At 39.3% G+C, this 22,576-nt stretch overlaps 1 protein-coding gene across 2 annotated transcripts in view; it reads left to right on the forward strand.

Moving 5' to 3' along the window:
- Positions 1-22,576, forward strand: part of CUL4A (cullin 4A) — a 66,388-nt gene that overhangs the window by 40,622 nt on the left and 3,190 nt on the right. Inside the window, exons 12-19 of one of the 2 annotated variants that reach the window (XM_053659919.1) lie at positions 6,642-6,746; positions 7,075-7,185; positions 7,294-7,379; positions 7,823-7,930; positions 13,204-13,317; positions 18,037-18,142; positions 18,332-18,501; positions 22,373-22,525. In XM_053659919.1, the coding sequence (XP_053515894.1) occupies positions 6,642-6,746; positions 7,075-7,185; positions 7,294-7,379; positions 7,823-7,930; positions 13,204-13,317; positions 18,037-18,142; positions 18,332-18,501; positions 22,373-22,525 (953 nt within the window). Of the gene's footprint in view, positions 1-6,641; positions 6,747-7,074; positions 7,186-7,293; positions 7,380-7,822; positions 7,931-13,203; positions 13,318-18,036; positions 18,143-18,328; positions 18,502-22,372; positions 22,526-22,576 lie in introns of both variants that reach the window. The other variant, XM_037140716.2, reaches the window with a different exon arrangement.

The raw sequence follows: 22,576 nt of genomic DNA on the forward strand, positions 1-22,576 counted from the left end.
GGGCCCAACTTCACTGGGACTCTCTGAGCTTCCTGAGCTTCCTGGACTTCCTGGAAGTCTATTTCCTTGGCCAGATTGGAGAAGTTCTCCCTTATAATTTGTTCAAATAAGTTTTCAATTTGTTGCTCTTTCTCTTCTTGTTGTACCCCTATGATTCGGATGTTGGAACATTTAAAGATGTCCTGGAGGTTCCTAAGCCTCTGAAAAAAAAGAATTCATTTTTTTGAATTCTTGTTTCTTCATTCTTTTCTGTTTGAGTGTTTCTTTCTTCCTTCTGGTCCATACTGTTGATTTGAGTCCCAGTTTCCTTCCTGTCACTTCCTGTCACTGCTAGTTCTCTGTATATTTTCCTTCATTTCACTTAGCATAGCCTTCATTTTTTTTTCAACTAATTTGTGACTATACTCGACAAATTTTGTGAGTGTCCTGATTACCAGTATTTGTGTTGCTGTTGTTACTGTTTTTTAAGATTTTATTTATTTATCTTTAGAGGGGAAGAGAAGGAGAGAAATATCGATGTATGGTTGCCTCTCCTGTGTCCCCTGCTGGGAACTAGCCTGCAACCCAGGCGTGAGCCCTGACTGGGAATCGAACTGCGATCGTTTGGTTTGCAGGCCAGGGCTCATTCCACTGAGCTACACCAGCCAGGGCTCTGATTACCAGTGTTTTGAACTGTGCATCTGATAGGTTGGCTGTCTCTTCATTGCTTAGTTATATTTTTTTCTGGAGCTTTGATCCATTCTTTCATTTGGGCCTTTTTTTTTCCCTCAGCACTCCTGTTATGTAGTAAGGGGCGGAGCCTTGGTGTTCACCAGCGCAGGGCAACCCACCTTGCTGCATCGTGCCGCTGTACGTGGGGGAGGGGGTCTGAGAGGGAGCAGTACATGGGGGAGGGGGTCTGAGAGGGAGCAGTGATGTTGGCTCTGCTCTCTGATGGTTTTCAGTCATTTCTGCCACTTTCCACAAGCAAATTGGGCCCTTCTAGTGCTGATTCCCAGGCGGGTGGGCTTGTGTACATTCTAGGACCCTGTGGGTCTCTCCAATGAACTCTCCTGTGAGGCTGGGAGTTTCTCCTACTGCCACCCCAACCCCCACAGATGTTTTCAATCAGAGGTTCGAGGCTTTATTTTCCTGTGCTGGGACCCTGGGTTGTGTGGTCTGTCTCGCTCCCTGGTTGCTCCTCCTGTTTTATCTGCACGTGAATGTGAGACCACCTGCTTCACAATCTGCTGCCTTGCCACGAAGGCCCCACTCCCATCTCCGCCCTCCTACCCCCCTGGATGAGTGTTTCTTCTTGAACTCCTTGGTTGTCGGACTTCCATACAGTTTGATTTTCTGTCAGTTCTGATTTTCTGTTTTTAAGTTGTTGTCCTTATTTTGGTTGTGAGAGGAGGCACAGTGTGTCTACCTGTACCTCCATCTTCGCCCGAAGTCTTGATTCTCTGTCTTGATTACTTGTAAGTAATTTCTGCTCAGAAATTGGAGTGGAAAGGTTTATTATATATGATGTCTCTGAGTTAGGACATTAAGTTCATCAGTCCCACTAATATTTAACATGAGACACTATTTAGTCATTATCTTTGCACCCTAATCAGTATTAAAATTGAACAGGCAAAAGAACAATTTTAAGATGAAACTGTATTTCTTGTCTTAACATACATGCACACTTGTATATGAGTCCTCCCTTATCAGACATAATATTGGCAAACATTTTCCTACTTTGTAGCTTGTGCTTTAATTCCCTAAAAGTGTATTTAAAAAGTAAAATTTTTAAGTTAGTCAATTTCATGTATTTTTTTATGCTTTTGCTCTTTCCTGTTCTGTGTAAGAAATCTTTACCTATTTTAATTTTAATTCTTAAAACTATAGAAGTTAGTTAGGTCTTTGACCCATTTTGAGTTAATTTTAGAATATAGTGGGAGGTAGCAAGTAGTTCAGCTTCAGTCTTTGCCATATGGATATCCACTTGACCCAAAACCATTTGTTGAAAAATATTCTTTCCCAGTGTAATTGTTTTGACACTTCTGTTGAAAATCAGCAAGGCTCATTTCTGAACTCTATTCTGTTACATTGATCTATATCTGTTTTTATGCCAATAGCACAATGTCATGATTGCTGTAACTTTATAGTAAATTTTTTATGTAAGCTTCAGGTATATAAGATTATAATTCAATATCTGTATACACTAGAAAGTGATTAAACTGTAAAGTCTCATAACCACCCATCACCATGCAATCGACCCCCTTTACCAGTTAACATTATATGCTCAAAGTCTATTCATGTTGTTATAAATGGAGAGGTTCCATTTCTTGTTTTTGGCTGAGTTGTAGTCTACTGTATATATTGGGTCAGCCAGAAAGCTTGTTTAGTTTTTTTCCATATAATGGCTCTAGTAGGACTTAATTGTCTTTAACTTCATTTGGAATAATTCTGTTAGATTGTATTATGACAGCTGTCATATCGGTGTGCGTTTTTTAAAAAACATCAAAACTGGTGAATTTTTGTGCAGCCATTTTATATTATTGAAGAAGGAAGAAGATATGCAACATTTTTGGCGAATTATGTTTTTATATTTCAAGAAAGGTAAAAGTGCAACTGAAATGCAAAAATAAGATTTGTGCAGTGTATGGAGAAGGTGCTGTGACTGATCAAATGTGTCAAAAGTGGTTTGCGAAGTTTCTTGGTACTATTTTGGCCAATAATTCTTTGCTATGGGGCTGTCTTACACATTGGAAGATGTTTAGCAGCACCCCTGGCCTCTACCTACTAGAAGCCAATAATGGGAGATTCCCAACATACTCAGAATATCCAGATCAATAAAGTTACTGGTAAAATGAAAAATGTGTCTTTTATTCTATGGAAGAAACTAGACGGACATTTTGGCCAACCCAGTATATACCACATCTTCTTATCTGCTCATCTGCTCATCCGTCGTCACGCATTTCCGTTGTCTCCGTGTCTTGACTGTTACAAATACTAGTGCAGTAAACACATGAGGCCCTGCGTCTTTTCAAATTGGTGTTTCTGTGCTCTTTGAGTAAACACCCAGGAGTGGGAAAGCTGGGTCCTGTGGCACTTCTGTTCCTGACTTTAGGAGTCTCCATCCTGTTCTCCATGGTGCTGCAGCAGTGCGCACTCCCAACAGTGTGTGCGGGTTCCCTTTTCTCCGCATGTCCTCCTGCACTTGATATTTCTTGTCTTTTTGCTAATAGCCATTCTAACAGGTGTGAGGTGATAACCTCATTGTGGTTTTGACTTGTATTTCCCTAATAATTAGTGATTTTTTAAAAAAAATTTTTTTAAGAGCAGTGCTTTTTTTTTTTTTTTTAAGATTTTATTTATTTATCTTTAGAGGGGAAGGGAAGGAGAGAGGGAGACAATACCAATGTATGGTTGTTTCTAGTGCATCCCCTGCTGGGAGCTGGCCTGCAACCCAGGCATGTGCCATGACTGGGAATCAAACCCCGATCTATGGTTCGCAGGCCTGCACTCAATTCACTGAGCTACACCAGACAGGGCTAATTAGTGATTTTAAACATCTTTTTATGTGTTGACTTTCTTTATGTCTTATTTGGAAACATTTCTATTCAGCTCCTCTGCCCACTGTTTTGTTGTTGTTTGGTTGTATGGGTTCTTTTATATTTTGGATATCAACACCTTTTCATCTGTCGATATTTTCTCCCATTCAGTAGGTTGCCCTTTCATTTCGATGACAGTTTTCTTCGCTGTATAGAAGCTTTTTTGTTTGATGTTGTCTTATTTTGCTTTTGTTTTCTTTGCCTTTGGAATCAGATTCAGAAAAACACCACTAAGCTTTCCTGTTACATTTTTTTCTAAGAATTTTATAGTTTCGGGTCTTAACCTTCAAGTCTTTAATCCAGGTTGAGTTAATTTTTATGTATGGTGTAAGATAGTTATCTAATTTCATTCTTCCATATGTGGCTGTCCAGTTGTCTTAGCACCATTTATTGAAAATTCTGTCATTTCTCCACTATTGTATATTCATGGCTCCTTCGCCATAAATTGTCTGTATATGTACAGGATTATTTTCTGTTCCATTGATTGTCCTGTGTGTGTATGTGGGTTTTTTTGTTCTATTTTTTTTAAAGATTGTATTTATATATTTTTACAGACATAAGGGGTTGGAGAAAGAGAGGGGGAGAAACACGAATTGGTTGCCTCTCACACATTGCCAACTGGGGACCTGGCCTGCAACCCAGACATGTGCCCTGACTGGGAATTGAACCAGTGACCTTTCAGTTTGTAGGCCAGCACTCAATCCACTGGGCTAAACCAGCCAGGGCACCATATTGTTTTGATTAGTGTAACTTTGTAGTATAGTTTGAAATCAGGGATCATGATAACCTCTTGCTTTGTTGTTCTTTCTTCAGATTGTTTTGGCTATTAAGCCTCTTTTGTGGTTCTATACAAATTTTAGGATTATTTGTTCTAGTTCTGTGAATATGCCATTGGAATTTTGATAGGGATTCCACTGAACCTGTAGATTGCTTTAGGTAGTATTGACATTTTAAAAGTATTAATTTTTCCACTTCATAAGAATCGAATATCTTTCCATTATTTATGTCTTCCTCCATTTCTTTCATCAGTGTCTGATAGTTTTCAGTTTACATATTGTTCACTGCCTTAATAAATATATTCCTGCATTTTGTTGTTGTTTTTTTTTTAAAGATTTTGTTCATCTACTTTTAGAGAGTCAAAGGGAGGAAGAATGGGAGAAAAACATCAGTTGGTTGTCTCTTGTGTTCACCCCAGTTGGGGACCGGGCCCGGGCCCATAACTAAGGCATGCACTTTCACTTGGAATTGAACCAGTGACCTTTCGCTTTTCAGGACAGTGCTCAACTAACTGATCCATGCTGGTCAGGGATTGTATTGTCTTTTATTTAACTGTAGAAGGGGTGATTTTCTTAATTTCTTTTTCTGACAGTTTGTTACTTGGGTATTGCCACAGATTTGTGTGTATTAATTTTGTGTCCCGTGACTTCACTGGATTGAATTTATTCTAACAAGTTTTTGGTGAAACGATTAGGGTTTTTATAGGATATCATATCTGCAAATAGTGACAATTTTACTTCTTTTTCTATTTGAATGACTTTTTTTTCTTGCCTAATTGCTGTGGCCAAAACTTCAATACTATGTTCCATATAAATGGCGAGAATGGGCATCCTTGTCTTGTTCCTGATCTTTGAGGGAAAACATAGCTTTCCATCACTGAGCATAGTGTTAGATGTTTAGATGTATTTATGTTGAAGAAGGTTCTTTTGTGCCCACTTTGTTGAAAGTTTTTATCATAAACGGATGTAAATTTTACCAAATGCTTTTTCTACAGCTACTAAAATTATCATAAAATTTTTCTTTGTTACGTTAATGTGCTGTATCATGTCGATTGATGTGCAGAACCATTCTTTCATTCATACCTGCAGTAAATCCCACTTGGTCATGATCTGTGATCCTTTTAATGTATTGTCGAATTCAGTTTACTGATACTTTGTTGAGGTCTTTTACATCTATGTTCACTGAGGATATTGACCTGTTAATGTCTTTATTTGCGGTGTCCTTATCGGGTTTTGGTATCAAGGTAATGCTGGCCTTGTAAAATATGTTTGGAATCCTTTCTTCTTCAATTTTTTGGAAGCATTTAAGAAAGCTTCCAAAAGGGTTTTTTGGTTCGGGTTTTTTGAAGTTTAGAAGAATTCACCACTGCAGCCGTCTGGTCCTGAACTTGTGTTTGTGGGGAGGTTTTTGAGTACTGACTCAGTCTCCTTACTAACAATGGGTCTATTCAGGTTTTGTGTTTTTAAGAGGAAGCGATTTTTAAATTTCCATGTCAAACAATTATTTCATGATAACATCAAAATATAGTTTATGGTTCATAGAATTTCACTGGTCAGTAAAAGTTTTTTTAATTTATAGGTGGCAAAAGGCAAAGAAATGTGTACAAAGTGATACAGAATTGGGGTTGTATTGATTATTGTCGAAGGTGTATGATGGGAACATGGCGTTCATTATACAGTTGTCTGCTTTTCTGTGTGTTCAGAATATTTGATAATAAAAATTATAAAGAAAATACTAATAAAAGCAACAACAGAGGAAATTCACAAGGCAATTTAATTTGGTCTTTGTACCACTTTATGGATTGTTGTTTTTCTAAAGATGAATGTTTAACTCTTAGGAGTTTAGGCTTCTTAGATTTCTTAGGTTCTCCCTGGCTTAAGCCAGGTCATGGTTGATTTGTATTAAATGGGAAGCCAGAGTAGAGTTGCTATAATCTCTGCATTCAGGGATACACGGTCACCATGGATATAATCACGTGAAGCCCTGAGAAAAACCCTTTCAGTCTTACCCAGATTCTAATTCCACATCTTGAAAATGGGACTTTCCAGTTGTTAAAAATGAAAGCATGTAATTAAAGTATTTATTCTCATGTGACTTGAAAGGACGTATCTTACACAATCAAATATTTGCTTTTTTATCATATAATAATTGTCATTTTGGAAAGGCTCCAGGGTGTTATAGTCCAGTTTTCACTTGTAGAAATTAAAGATGTTCTTCTCTGAGTTAGAAAATGTATTATGTAACAAATGCTTGTTTTTCAAACAATTTAAACTCTTGATTTCACAGCAAAGCATGTTGATTCAAAATTGAGAGCTGGTAATAAAGAAGCAACAGATGAAGAGCTGGAGAGGATCCTTGACAAAATCATGATAATATTCAGGTTTATTCATGGTGAGAAATACTCTTTTATTTTTATTAACATTAGGCAGATAGAAAATGCTACAGGATCAAAATACAGATATGTTTGGGCCCTATCTTCTCTTGAGAAAAATGGACAAACATTTCTACTTTAATATTAATACAAGAACTAGAGAGATGGCACCCCCTGATCAAATTGAAAGTATTTCTTTGCGGAGATTTATTAGCACAAGGATTCAGTGAAATTAAAGCTGCCTTGCATCAGAATGAACCACTTCTTAGAGTTTTTTAGCAGTTAGAGTGAATATTTGTGTCTAATTAACTGTCTAATGTCATTTTATTTTCATTGGATTATAAATAGGTAAAGATGTCTTTGAAGCATTTTACAAAAAAGATTTGGCAAAAAGACTCCTTGTTGGAAAAAGTGCTTCAGTCGATGCTGAAAAATCTATGTTGTCGAAACTAAAGCATGGTAAGCATGTGGAACCTGGGGTTCTGCCCTCCCTCTGTGCTGAGAGTTTATTGCACTAACAGCATGTTGCTCCTGGTGTTTTTCACCAACCCTTCACTTGTATCCCAGAGTGTGGCGCTGCTTTCACCAGCAAACTGGAAGGCATGTTCAAGGACATGGAGCTCTCCAAGGACATCATGGTTCATTTCAAGCAGGCGAGTTCTGTTTTTTCAAGTAAAACAGCTTTGTAGAAAGTATCCCACTTTAAATTAATATGAAATGATTGTGTAAAGTATGTAAATAATTACATAAATACATAAAATCCTCACCCTTAAAAATTACACTGTTGATGTCTCACATATTCAGATAACCTAAATTTAAAATGAAAAAGAAAAATAATCCCAAAAAATGTATAGTAAAACTTTGGTTTTAAATTAATTTAATGGTATCTTGTGTTGGTGATGTAACCAAAGAAGGAAAAAATATTGCCAGTGACTCTGGAGCACATTATGCGGCTTCAATGGAATATGTTCTAGGGACTGAAATAAATTCAAACAATGTTAAACTGTATTTGGAAAATTACAGCTCTTACCTTTTTATAGTTATTTTTATGACATTCTAAAATAATTACTTTTATCTTCATTTTCTGTGCTTTTAGTATATGCAGAATCAGAGTGACCCAGGCTCTATAGATCTGACCGTGAATATACTTACAATGGGATACTGGCCAACATACACACCTATGGAAGTACATTTAACTCCAGAAGTAAGTGTTTTAAAGACTGTTTGTCCTTTATTTTTAATATATCAGTTCTGCCAAAACATTAAGGACTCCTTCTTTTGTTCTGCCTATACTATGCACAGACATGTTCTCTTTCAAAAATTATTTAATGAGAGGTGTTTTTGAAACCACACAAACAAAAACCAAAGTGATTGCTTTTGTCCGTCTACTGTTCCCAGTTCACCCAAGTCTGACTGACCATCAAGAAGGCATCAACACAACACTCTTTTTAAATAGATATTGCTTGTTGAGTTATTTCCTTCCATTATAGACAATGCCAAAGTCTTATAAATGCTACTACTGAGGGCTTATTATATGTCAGCCATGACATGGGTACTCAGGGATTTTCAGATATAAGGGAGAAGCCAGGGTGCAGGAACTTAAAATCCAGTGGGAGAAATAGCACAAGCACCATTAATTACAATACCAGGTGATGTGGAAACGAGCTACTTCCAGTGTGGAGTATGAGAATTAAAGATGAGCGAGGCTGAGGGCCTTCCAGCTGAGGGATCTTCCAGAAAGGCCTGGGAGCCTGGATCAGTAATAGTGTCTCTTAAAGCTGTTTTTTCCAAGTCCAAGACAGTATCTTTTTTTTTATTTTTTTGTTTGTTTCTAAACTCACTGGTCAGTTGCCATCTTTTTTTCCTTCTCTTTTTTTCCCTTCACCAGATCCTAAATGCTAACATTCTCTGGACTCACCCCTCTTGTCCCTTGTCACTTCACACCCTCTTTGTGAACTCAGCCCACACCGGCTCTCAGACTCAACAACCCAGATTTCTCTCATCACCATCGCCCCCCCCCCCCCCCCCCCCAAACCTCTCCATCCTGTGGGGAATGGTGATAGCACTTTAATCGGTTTTTCTCTGAGATGTGAAACGTCTCTTTAAGGCCCAGCTCGCCCACATGGATGTCATGTTCCCTCTATTCTAAACTAGTTGTGGGCCCCACACCCACCCATTTCTCTCATCTTCTCAGGCCTCTGTGTATAACCCTCTAAAGGGAACCTCGTTCTCCAGAAAAACCTCCACAGCTTATCTCTCCCTAGCACTTAAAGCTTCTTAAGACTTATCTCCTCGATCACCTTCACCAGAAAACCCTCCCTCACCTCCTCACCCCACTTCACCTCTGCTGGGTGCAGACTCCACCCTGGGCATGCCTCTCACGGCATTGCAAGTTTAGTCACTTCTTACTTTAAAATAGCTCTTACAGGAAGTTAGCAAGAATAGTTCAGATAATTTTCAGTACACTTTACCGAGTTTTTTGGTTTGGTGGGTTTTTTTTTTAAGCATTTCCGTATATGCTTCATTATTATGTTTCTCTCCCTATATATGCCATTTTTTCCTGGTCCCTTTGAGAGTAGATTGCATAAGAGGCTTCATACTTTAGTGGGAATTTCCCCAAAACATAATCAGAGCACATCGTCAAATTCAGGTAGTTAACATGGATGAAATACTTCCATCCAATATACAGCCATATTCTAAGACTATACTTTCAGGGGTCATTTCTATAGTTCGTTACAATATACAACCATATTCTGTTTTTGTCAGTTGTCAGAACTGTGTCTTTTAGCAGGACCCCACGTTTCATTTAGTCGTGTCCTTTTGTCGGTAACAGCTACACAACCTTTCTTTTCCTTTCATGACACCGACATGTTTTTAAAATACAGCCCAGTTTTCATAGCCTGTCTGTCAGTTTGGGTTTGTTTGATTAGATTCAGGTCGTGCGTATCTAACCCAGAGTCCCACACGGGAGGTGTCACTTCCTCTCAGTATCACGTCCAGAGGCGCACAACCGTCTATACTCATTTGCCCCCGTTGGTGATGTTACCTGGTTTCCTCACTTTATTGTGGGCATTTTTCCTTTGTAATTATTAAGGAATTTGTGGGGAGATATTTTAAGATGATGTAAGACTCTTGTTTCCCCAGTCAGATTCGCACTTGCTTGATTGCTGCCTGGGTCCATTTTTACCTTGATGAACACTGAATTTTTTTTTTTAGCTTCATCATTTCTCTATGTTTAGAAAATCAGCGTTTTACTCTTAAGAGCTTTTTCTTCTCTACCTCATTATGTATTTCTCTTTATGAATATGAATTCATAGAACCTTATTTATTTGCTGCTCAAAACTTTTTCATCATCCCAAATAGAAACCCTGGACCCGTTAAGCAATCACTCCCATTCCACCCCCACCACACACACATTGCCCCAGCCCCTGGCAACCACTAACCCACTCTCTGTGGATTCGCCTGTGTGGGCCATGTCATAAATGAAATCAGATAATATGTAGCCTTTTATGTCTGACTTCTTTGAGTTAGTGTGCTTTCAAGGATCATTCATGTTCTAATGTGTCAGTGCTTCCTTCCTTACGGCTTCTTTTTAAGGCTCAATAATGTTCCATTGTTTGGATATGCCACACTTTGTCTCTCCACTCGTCCATTAGCAGACACTGGGGTTGTTTCCACTTTTAGCTGTTGTGAATAATGCAGCGCGCAATTTTTGTTCGAATAGCTGTTGTCTGTTCTTCAGATATATTCCTAGAGGTGGAATTTCTGGGCCATGTGATAATTCTGTTTAACTTCTGGAGCAACTGTAACAGTTGTTCACAGTAGCTGCACCATTTTACATTACCATCAGCAACACACAGGGGTTCCATTTCCTCTACATCTTCAGTATTTGTTATCTTCAGTTCACTGACAGTAGCCATCTTAGTGAGTGGGAGCCCGTTTTGATTTGATATGCTTTTCCTTAGTAACTAATGATGCTGAGCATCCTTTCATGTGCTTCCTGGCCATTTGCAGATCTTTAAAGAAGTCTTATTTAAACCTTTTGCCTGTTAATTGTGTTGTCTCTCTGTTGTTGAAATGTAAGCGTTCTTTATATATTCTGTATACTAGGTCCTTATCAGTTCTGTGATTTGCAAATAATCTTCCATTCTGTGAGTTGTCTTGTTATTTGCTTGATAGCTTCTTACACAGAAGATTTTAACTTTGATAAAGTCCAACTAATCTATTACTTCTGTTATTTATACTTTTGGTGTCATATTTAAAAAAAAAACTATTGCCAAATTCAAGGTCATGAAAATTTACCCCTATGTTTTCTTCTCAGAATTTTACAGTTTTAATTCTTACATTTAGGTATTTGATCCATTTTGAGCCTGGAATGGTAACTAGCACATAGTAAGCACCCACTGTTAGTTGCTGCTACCTTATTATAATTATTATTGTTACCACATAAGGAATTAATGTCAAAGAAATAATTTTTAGGGGATGTATGCATTAAGAGTTTTATCACATTGTTGACTTTTAATTTTTAGGTGTGATATGGTATAGTAGATAATGTTTCCTAGAAAGTTTTTATCTTTTAGATATATACTAAAATACTTAGAAATTAAGTGACACCGTGCCTGGGGTTTGACGTCGTTGAATCTTGACTGTTGGCCTGAGTTTTGAAGCATGAAGAGTTGCTAAGCAGATGTGAGGCTGACAGGCATTTCCAACAGAGGGCGCCACTTTGACAGAAGCACAGAGGCACTGTGCTCACTGAAAGGGCACGTCAGGTCCAGGAACAGCAGGAATTACGTATCCATGTGGCCCCTGCTAGTCCTGTGCACCGGCATGAAAATCCAGACCTGGTCCTGCCCTCTTTCAGCTCTCTGTCAGAGAAGATACTCACAAATTGCTATAAATGCGGTCAGAGCTAAGAGTGGTTAGAGAAGGCTTTTCTGAGGAAACAGTTCTGAAAAAATGAGTAGATATTTTTAGGGAAGTGAATTCCCAGATCTGGTAGAGGAAACATGTGAGAAAGCCTGAGTGAGGATGAGACAGTTGTGCTCACTGAAATGGAGAAAGGAACTATGGAGAGTCGGGGGAGGGAGGCATAAGACAGGCCAGTGAGGTCACAAGTTCCGAAGGAAAGTCATGAAAGAATTTCACTCTCAGGAAGAACTTGCAAGTGGCTGGGGATGCTGACAAGGGAATGACCAGAGTGTAAAATGGGAGCGGCACAGGCTCCTGGAAATGCTGGCTTGTGTGGGCTGGGTGGGAAGACAAACCAAAGACTCAGAAGGTATGAACTCAAAACACAAAGACAGGAAGTTAAAGTGATGAGAGCGGCGGAGGGGGGGAGGGCAGCAGGCTGCTGTGTGGGAAGCTGTTGAGAGGGATCTATCATCTCACAAGATGGAGCCTGAGGAGAGCCATTAGATTTGGTAGCACAGACCACTGATGACCCTGGGTGCAGAGTGAAGCAGATACGAAAGGAACTAAAGAAAATGATGAGCAAAGGAAGTTAGTGGAACAGATGTAGTGCATATGAACCACATGTACAGGAATTCGGTCAGAGAAGTAAGAGCTTGTCCATAAATAAGAACAGATACAGGAGTGGGAAAAGAGGGGACATCTAGAAAAGAAGGAAGAGCTTGGGAATGTAAAAGTGAGATGACAGCAGTACAGTGTCCTGCGTGACTCAGTGTGTTGGGCATCAACCCGTAAACCAAAAGGTAACCGATTAATTCTTGGTCAGAGCATATGCCTAGGTTGCAGGTTCAGTCTCCAGTTGGGGCTGTGTAAGAAGCAACTGATCGGTGTTTCTCTTGCACATCAATGTTTCTCTCCCTTTTAGAGAGGGGGAAAGGGAGAAAGGAAGAGAGGGAGAGAAACATCCACGTGTGGTTGCATTTCACACGTCCCCTGCTGGGGACCTGCCCCGTAACCCAGGCACGTGCCCTGACTGGGAATCAACCAGCAACCTGTTGGTTTGTAGGCACACACTCAATCCACTGAGCTGACACCAACCAGGGTAATAAATAAAATCTTTTAAAAATGACAAAGTTTGGAAGGTGTAAGTCTTCTAAGAAAGTAACAATGAAAGTAATGGCTAGCTTACATCATGCTTGCTGTGCATGACAGGAGTCAGTGAGAGCTCAAGCTAAGACCTGGCAGGGTACACCTGTGCCTTTGACGGCATCTGCCGTGGGACAGCTGCTGTTGTCTTCATTACATATGCCACTGGCCAGGGAAGCCTGGTTTTGGGGTTTGGATACTGCTGAATGCAACCTGTTGTACATTAAACCCAGTGGAAGTATTACTGCATGGTGTGAGGGACAACCCCAATGTCCTACAGTGGTGGACAATTAGTTTCACAGGTAAAAGAATCCAGAAAAATAAGTGTCAGGACAGACCTTTTATTCAGCTGTGAAAATATTATAAATTGAATGGTTAATGGTGTTTAGCATAATTAAATCATTGTCCTATGCTTTACAGATGATTAAACTTCAGGAAGTGTTTAAAACATTTTATCTTGGAAAGCACAGTGGTCGAAAACTTCAATGGCAAACTACACTGGGACATGCCGTTTTAAAAGCAGAGTTTAAGGAAGTAAGTGCATTGTCTGTTACATATTTTTTTATTTTTGTATGTTAATAGAATTTTAAAAATCCTGATTGAACTTGGTAGCAAAGAAATGAAAAAATTGTTCAGTATAACTCAACATTGGCTTTCTAGGTCAATAAAATTAAACAGCTGGATGATTACTATTCCAATCAATAAGAAATCAACCAGAATAGAAAAGCTATTTACCCAAATGAAAAAAGAGCAAAGGATGTGGAGAGGCGACTCATAAAAGTGAGATTAAAAAATTGACAAAAATGTGTTCCACTTCTCTGTCAATCAAAGGGTTGCAACTTAAAATACAGTAAAATGCCACTTTTTGACTATGAAATCGATGAAGACTAAAACTAAAAGAGCAACCCTTGCCTCCTGTGCACTGCTGGAGGGAGAGCGTGAGCTTTATGAAGGGCAGTTTGACGTGCATAGCGCAGAACTTCCCAAGTCACATGCTTTGTTGCAGTAGTTCCAGTTCTGGGAATTCTTGTTAATAAGACCTTTTCTCAGGTTAATGAATAAAATGTCTGTTGCAGTGCTATTATTAAAAGTGATCATTTAAGAGGGGAAATGTATATAATGTATCACTAAATGAAAGAAGCATGTCACAAAATAGCACCTTCATATTCAAATTTAACTTTAATTTTATAAATAAAATTACACTAAGCAAAAAGATTACAAAATTTCTATTTTGGTAACTATTATAATACATATTGTATGCACTATAATTTATAGAGTTGACCCTTGAACAACTTGGGATTGAACTGTGCGAGTCCACTTACATATAGATTTTATTTTACTTTATTTTTTATTTTTTGAAAGATTTTATTTATTCATCTTTAGAGAGTAAGGGAAAGAGAGAGAGAGAAATATCAATGTATGATTGCCTCTCATGCATCCCTTGCTGGGAACTGGCCTGTAACCTAGGCATGTGCCCTGACTGGGAATGGAACTGCATTTGTTTGGTTCACAGGCCTGCGCTCAATCCACTGAGCTACACCAGCCAGGTCTGGATTTTATTTTTTAGAAAGTATTCCCTGCTGAACAGGTTGAACCCTGGCCTGCAAAACAAAAGGTCACCAGTTTCATTCCCATTTGGGGCACATGCCTGGGTTGCGGGCCAGGTTCCCAGTTGAGGGTGTGCAAGAAGCAACCAATTCTATGTTTCCCTCGCTCTCTTTCTCCCTTCTCCTCTCAAAAAATAAATAAATTTAAAAAAAAGTATTTCCCTGACTGTGGCTGAGTGGGTTGGGTGTCATCCCACAAACAAAAAGGTTGAGGGTTTGATTCCCCATCAGGACACATGTCTGAGTTGCAGGCCAGGCATTGGGGGGGTGCTAGAGGCAACCAGCCCATGTTTCTCTCCCACATGGATGTGTCTCCCTTTCTTTCTCCCTCCCTTCCTCTCTCTCTCTAAAAAATAAATAAAAACTTTTTTTTTTTTTGTAAGTATAACGGGCCTTGGCTGGTGTAGCTCAGTGGATTAAGTGCCGGGCTGTGAACCAAAGGATCCCCTGTTTGATTCCCAATGAGGACACATGCCTGGGGGGCAGGCCAGGTCCTCTGTAGGGGTGCATAAGAGGTAGCCACACACTGATGTTTATCTTCCTCTCTTTCTTTTTCCCCTCTTTTTAAAAATAATAAAAAAGTATTTAAATGTATAATGGCAGATGACATGATATTATTTAGGAAAATTCCTAAAGCTTCCACAAAATCTACTAAGAACTGATAAATGAATTCAGTAAAGTAGGATACAAAATAAGTATCCAGAAATCAGTTGCATTTATATATGTCAGTAATGAACTAAGAAAACAATCCCATTTAAAAGTGCATCAAAAAGGTAAAATAAAAGACCTAAGGAATAAATGTAGCCAGGGAGTAAAAGACCTATACTCAAAAAATTACAAGACACTGAAGAAAGAAATCGAAGAAGATACAAATAAGTGGAAGCATATACTGTGTTCATGGTTAGGAAGAATTAACATTGTTAAAATGTCCATGGATTCAACACAATTCCTATTAAGATATCAATGGTGTATTTCACAGAACTAGAGCAAATATTCCAAAAATGTATATGGAACCACAAAAGGCCCAGAATTGGCCACAGGAATCTTTAGAAAGAACAAAGTTAGAGGAATCACGCTACCTGACATCAAACTGTACTACAAGCCATAGTAATGAAAACAGCATGGTGCCAGCATAAAAAAAAGACACATGGATCAATGGGACAGGAGAGAGAACCCAGAAATAAACCCGTGCCTTTATGGTCAATTAATATTTGACAAAGGAGGCAAGAACATACAATAGTGAAATACTAGTCTATTCAACAAATGATGGTGGGAAAACTGGACATATTTGTGCAAAAAACAATGAAATTAGACACTTTCTTAAACCATACACAAGAGGAAATTCAAAATGGATTAAAGACTTAAATAGTAAGACTCAAAACCATAAATAACCTAGAAGAAAATATAGGCAGTAAAATCTCAGACATTTCTTGTGTTTTTTTCTGCTATATCTGCTCAGACAAGGGAAACAAAAGAAAAAACCAAATAGGACTACATCAAACTAAAAAGCTTTTGCACAGAAAAGGAAACCATTAACAAAAATGAAAAAAACACCCACCAAATGGGGGAACATATTAGCCAGTGATACATCTAATAAGGGGTTAATATTCAAAATTTATAAAGAACTTATAAAACCTGACACCAAGCCCTGGCTGGTGTAGCTCAGTGGATAGAGCGCGGGCCTGTGAATCAAAGGATTGCGGTTCGATTCCCAGTCAGGGCACATGCTTGGGTTGCAGACTGCTTCCCTGCAGGCAGGTTTCCAGCAGGGGATGCACGAAAGGCAACCATACATTGATATTTCTCTCTCTCTCCTTCCCCTCTATAAATAAATAAATAAAATCTTTTAAAAAAAAAACAAAAAAAAACCCTGACACCAAAAAAACCCAATCCAATTTAAAAATGTCTTCTCCAAAAAGGATATACTGACAGCCAACAGGTGAAAAGATACTCAATATCACTAAATCATTAGATAAATGCAAGTTATTGATAAAACCACAATCAGATGTCACTTCACACCTGTTTGAATGGCTATCATCAATAAATCAACAAACAGCAAGTGTTGGCAAGAATGTAGAAAGAAGGGAACCCTCATGCACTATTGGTTGGAATGCAGACTGGTGCAGCCACTGTTGAAAACAGTGTGGAGTTACCTCAAAAACTTAAAAATAGAATTGACTGCCTTATGAGCCAGTGATTCCACTTCTGGGGAATATATCCAAAGAAACTCAAAACACTAATTTGAAAGAATATATGCTCCCCTATGTTCATTCCAGTGTTATTTACAAGAGTTAAGATTTGGAAGCAGCCCAAGTGCCCATCAGAAGATGAGTGGGTTAAAAAAGCCATGGTACATTTACACAGTGGAATACTACTCAGCCATAAGAAAGAAAGAAATCTTACCCTTTGCAACAGCATGGAAAGACCTGGAGAGCATTATGCTAATAAAATAAACACACCAGATAGAAATAGACTCATAGACACAGAGAACAGACTGACAGCTCTCAGAGGGGAGGCATGTTGGGAAGCTGGGTGAAAAGAGTGAAGGGATTTAGCAAACAAAAAATTCATAGACACAACAGTACAGTGATTACCGAAGGGAAAGGGGGATGGGGGAAGGTAGAAGAGGGTGAACATAAATGGTGATGGAAGGAGATTTGACTTGGGGCTTGAACACACAATACAGTGTACACATGATGTGATGTAGAATTATACACCTAAAACTGATATAATTTCATCGACCAGTGTCACCCCAATAAATTAAAAATAAAGTATAAATGGACACACTTCAAACCTGTACTGATCAAGGGTCAACTATATAGACATATGTGTGTAATTATATATACATTATGCACACATGTTGCACTGTATATTATGGTGCAGGGTTAGATACATAAAGCCACACCTACTAGTCTTCAGTGTATAGCGATGTTCCCCTCACTGTCAACTTCAGAACTCCACCTCTGCAGCCTGGTCATGACACAGTTCTTGCCTTCCTTGGCAAGGCCTGAGGATGAAGCACTCTCGCAGGATGCTCCGTCACCCACTCAGAACTAATTGCATGTTGAAAGTCTGCGAAGTGGGGACTTTTTGAATAGAGGTGGGGAACTGTGTAAGGTGGAGAGCTGGATTACATTAGTCATGTACATCACAGGAACATAGGAAGGGAAGCTGGGGCAACAGTTGAATATCATTTATGTGCTGCTTCCATTATCCATTCCCTTAACGACGTTGGCTGAGTCTTTTGCTAGATTCTCTGTCCATACAGGTTTTGTCACTGGTCATTCTTATGCTCTGCCCACTCACTTCGTGGCATGCCCGCCGTCATTAATAGGACCTCGGCGGGCTGAAAACACAAGGGAGATCTGCGTTGGCAGTGTCTGACTGCAAGTAGTCATTAGCCCCTTCTTGTTCAATACAGTTTGCTAAAGAACTTTTTTCCTACTTTAGAAATACTTCGAGAGAAGAATTTTTGACTGCAATAACCAAGTCATTTTATTCTTATATAATTGGTAACAATCTCTTATTTGGTGGCTGATTAATAATTTCTTACATCCCCCAAAGTTTGAGAGCCAAAAGAAGCCTCTTAAAATTCTTTAAGATTTTGCAAAATAGCTTCATACATGATGTGTCTGTTTTCTTTAAGGGAAAGAAGGAGTTCCAGGTGTCCCTCTTCCAGACTCTGGTGCTTCTCATGTTCAACGAAGGGGATGAATTCAGCTTTGAAGAAATAAAAATGGCCACTGGGATAGGTGTGCAAACCCTCTTAGAGAATGTGTGGTTCTGAGTGTCCTTGTCTTTAAAACACTTGTTCATTTAAGAGAAGAGGTAGACTCTGTCTCTCTGCTCGTGGCTCTTGACAGTGTGGTTTCTTTCATTTTTGTTGAATGTCTTCATTCATCGCAATGCTAATCTGTGCCTGCATTTTCTCCCCTTAGAAGACAGTGAATTGCGAAGAACATTACAGTCCCTGGCCTGTGGCAAAGCACGAGTTTTGATTAAAAGTCCCAAAGGCAAGGAGGTAGAAGATGGAGATAAATTTATTTTTAATGGAGAATTCAAGCACAAGTTGTTTCGGATAAAGATCAATCAAATTCAGATGAAGGAAACTGTACGTATTAACTTTCTCTTTTTACTTAATAGGGAGGGTTGTTCATCAAGGATTCATTAGTTTTTATAATGTCCTGACTGTAAGAGTTCTAAGCATATTTTTGAAGTATCTAATTTGAATACAATGTTTATGAGAGTACTCATTTTTTAATATATTTTATTGATTATGCTATTATAGTTGCCAAATTTTCCCTTTATTCCCCCCCACCCTGTACTCCCCCCCCCAGAGTATTCATTTTAGTGTGGCTTTCATTAGCTTTATATTCGCATAAGGAACAAAAATCAGAAAGAAATGCATATAACAGTTATTCACATTCACAAAAATGGTGTGATAAATCAGATTCCTATATCAAATTCTGTTAGTGGAGAGAGTGCGTCACTTCAAAACCCAGTGGCTTGTCTTTTTATTTTTGCATAGCACATTTCAGCCATTCTCTCAGCCTCAGCCAGGGTCCTGGGGTGGAAGTGGTAAGAGTTGTGGGTGTCATGAACCCACTGACATGTATTTGTGATCTGGAGCTTTTTCCAGATTCTCAAAGTTTGTGTCCAGAGCAGGTTCTGGCCCACTGCCCACAGGCCCTTCCTCATGCAGAAGCCCTTGCACCCCTGGGCTGCTGTCAGGTGTACAAGCCAAGTGGGGCCCTGACACCCACCTGTATAATACGGTGTCCAGCTGGCCCCCTGGTACGTGAAAATGAGGGAGGAGAGGCAGTTTGAAGGTGTTCAATTCAGACAATAGAAGGACAGCTTTTAATGAATCTAATCACAAATATTTTCTTCACTTCTAGCATTAGACAGTTATTACTTCACTTACATAGAGGTATTAAAGTAGCCCAGTCAGAATATATTTTATTATACAAAAAATACAAAAGACCAATAAATATATAAAATATGTTCACTCTGGTCAGTAATTCCTATTATGCAATTCAAATTAAAGTAGCATTCCATTTTTCATCTATCAATTTGGGAAATGTTTAAAGTTTGTCATATTCAGGGTTGGTATGTTTTTTAGGATGTTCAGATTGGTACACCTTTTTTAGTGTGTAATTTGACATATCTGCTAAAGATTCAAATGTATGTATCTTTTGATCCATGCTTTTTACTTCTAGGAATTTATAATAAGAGTGATTAAAAGGTATAAAATTTGGAAGTTACAATTCCAACATGAGACTGTCATCTCTTTCCTCCAAATAAAACCACTTTTACACTCATGCAGTATTTTGTTTTTGTTTTTGTCTTGTTTTGTTTTATCCACCAGTTCAGGGAGCAGTAACTTTTGGGGGGTTATGATCCATTTGAAAATATGTTGAAAGCTTGGATTCTGCCTTCCTGAAACATTCCTTGTATACAGACACAGACGTCTCCCCCCACCCCACTTGGACCTGCAGGTCCCTATTAGCTGGCTTTGTAACAGGGAGTTGTTATCAGTGTTTGCTCTTTGCTTCTCATAATAGCTCTTATCTATTCAGGTTCTTCTTCTTCCTTTTTTTTAATTACTCCTATATGCTCATTTGTTTTAAATCAAGAATAGATTTTCTATGCCTTATCAAGATGATTATAATCTAACCTTGAGATTATTGTGGTGACCTCAGTTGTGTTAGTAGGATCCCAATGTTGAGCAAAGCTTAAATTTCTAGAATAAATTCTGATGGCTAATATACTTTGTTTTTGTTACTGGGCTATTGGATTTAACCCGAGTATATAGGGTTTACAGCCTCTATAACTTTTTAAAAATATATATTTTATTGATTATGCCATTACAGTTGTTCTATTCCTCCCCTTCATTCCCCTCCACCCTGCACACCCCCTCCCCCACCATTCCCCCCCTTTAGTTTATGACCACGTGTCTCAAGTTCTTTACATTCTGTATTTCCCATACTATTCTTGCCCTCCCCCCTATCTATTTTCTACCTATGGTCTATGCTACTTATTTTCTGTACCTTCTTCCCCCTTCTCCTTCTCCCACCCCCCTGTTGCTAACCCTCCATGTGATCTTCATTTCTATGGTTCTGCTCCTGATCTAGCTGTCCTCTTAGTTTCTTTTGCTTTAGGTGTGGTTGTTAATAACTGTGAGTTTGCTGTCCTTTCCCTGTTCATCTTTTTTATCTTCTTTTTCTTAGGTAAATTCCTTTAACATTTCATATAATAAGGGCTTGGTGATGATGAACTCCTTGAATTTGATCTTATCCGAGAAGCACTTTATCTCTCCTTCCATTCTAAATGAAAGCTTTGCTGGATAGATCAGTCTTGGATGTAGGTCTTTAGATTTCATGACTTGGAATACTTCTTTCCAGCCCCTTCTTGCCTGAAAGGTCTCTTTGGAGAAATCCGCTGACAGTATGATGGGGACTCTTTTGTAGGTGACTGTCCCCTTATCTCTTGATGCTTCTAGGATTCTCTCCTTCATTTTAATCTTGGCTAATGTAATGATGATGTGCCTTGGTGTGTTCCTTCTTGGGTCCAACTTCTTTGGGATTCTCTGAGCTTCCTGGATTTCCTGGAAGTTTATTGCCTTTGCCAGATTGAGGAATTTCTCCTTTATTATTTGTTCAAATAAGTTTTCCACTCGTGGCTGTTCTTCTTCCCCTTCTGGTACCCCTATAATTTGAATGTTGGAACGTTTAAAGATGTCCTGGAGGTATCCTAAACCTCTCCTCCTTTTTTTGAATTCTTGTTTCTTCATCCATTTCTGTTTGGTCGTTTTTTTCTTCCTTCTGGTCCACTCCTTTGATTTGAGTCCCAGTTTCCTTTCCATCACTATTGGTTTCTTGTGCAATTCCCTTCATTTCAATTAGTTTAGCCTTTATGTGTTCCTCTAATTTGTGCCTAAAATCAACCAGTTCTGTGAGCATCCTGATCACCCGTGTTTTGAACTGTGCATCTGAAAGTTTGGCTATTTCTTTGTTGCTCAGATTTATCGGCTCTGGGGCTCTGAGTTATTCTTGAGCCATGTTTTGATCTGTTCGTGCCGGTTACATATGAGGGGCGGAGCCTTAGGTGTTCACCACGGCGGGGCCACCCAGGTCGCTGGTTTATGATGCTATATGTGGGGGCGTGGTCAGAGAGGGGCCACCCAGGTTGCTGGTTCGTGACGCTGTATGTGGGGGCGGGTCAGAGGGGTCACCCAGGTCACTGGGTTGTGACGCTGTATGTGGGGGTGGGGTCAGAGAGGGGCCACCCAGGTCGCTGGTTTGTGACGCTGTGTGTGGGGGCAGAGTCAGAGGGACAATGGTGGTCCCCTCTGCCGCTTCCCGCCTCTGGGCCGCCTCTGGGGCCTGCGTGTGGGGGGTCCGTCTAACTGCTCACTCCTTGGCTGGTTTATCTGTGCGTGAATGTGTGACTGTGGTCAGCCCTCAGTGGGTCTGCCTGCTGCTACTCCACACTTGGGATCCACCCAGGGCTGCTTTGCGCGCCTGGGTCGCGCACCCGGGTTGCTCCAGTGGATCTTTCCTGCCCGACCCCGCTCTGCTGCTGGCTCAGCCCCCCTTACCGGTTTGGCTGAAGGGTTCGTTGTTGTCAGCCTTCCGTATAGTTCAATTTTCTGTGGTTTGGCTGCATTTTTGTTGCTAAGACTTTGTTGTTTTTAAACTTGGTTGTGTGAGAAGGCACAATGTTTCCACCTACGCGTCCATCTTGGCGGAAGTCGCCCTCTTTATAACTTTTAAAATTAATTTTCAAGATTTGGTACTGGAGTTGTACTGTTCTTGGGAAGCTGGGTTTTATTAGAACATATAAAAATGCATAGCAGAACAGGATTCATCTATAGTTTGGCCTTGTTTTTTTCATTAAATGTTTCTGGTCAAACTCAACAGTATAAAATAATTAATACTAAAATATAGCTTTATACTTCTTTTTTTGTCTCTTTTGTTCAGGTTGAAGAACAAGTCAGCACCACTGAGAGAGTGTTTCAAGACAGACAGTATCAGATTGACGCTGCAATTGTCAGAATAATGAAGATGAGGAAGACTCTTGGCCACAATCTTCTAGTTTCTGAATTGTATAATCAGCTGAAATTTCCAGTGAAGGTAAATGTATATGAGCTTAATTAAACCTGTAGTGTTGTGCTAACCACTGAC

Source organism: Artibeus jamaicensis, unplaced genomic scaffold, assembly GCF_021234435.1.
Source record: "Artibeus jamaicensis isolate MK-2021 breed Jamaican fruit bat unplaced genomic scaffold, CSHL_Jam_final scaffold_833, whole genome shotgun sequence".
In the NCBI taxonomy this organism is placed as follows: domain Eukaryota; kingdom Metazoa; phylum Chordata; class Mammalia; order Chiroptera; family Phyllostomidae; genus Artibeus; species Artibeus jamaicensis.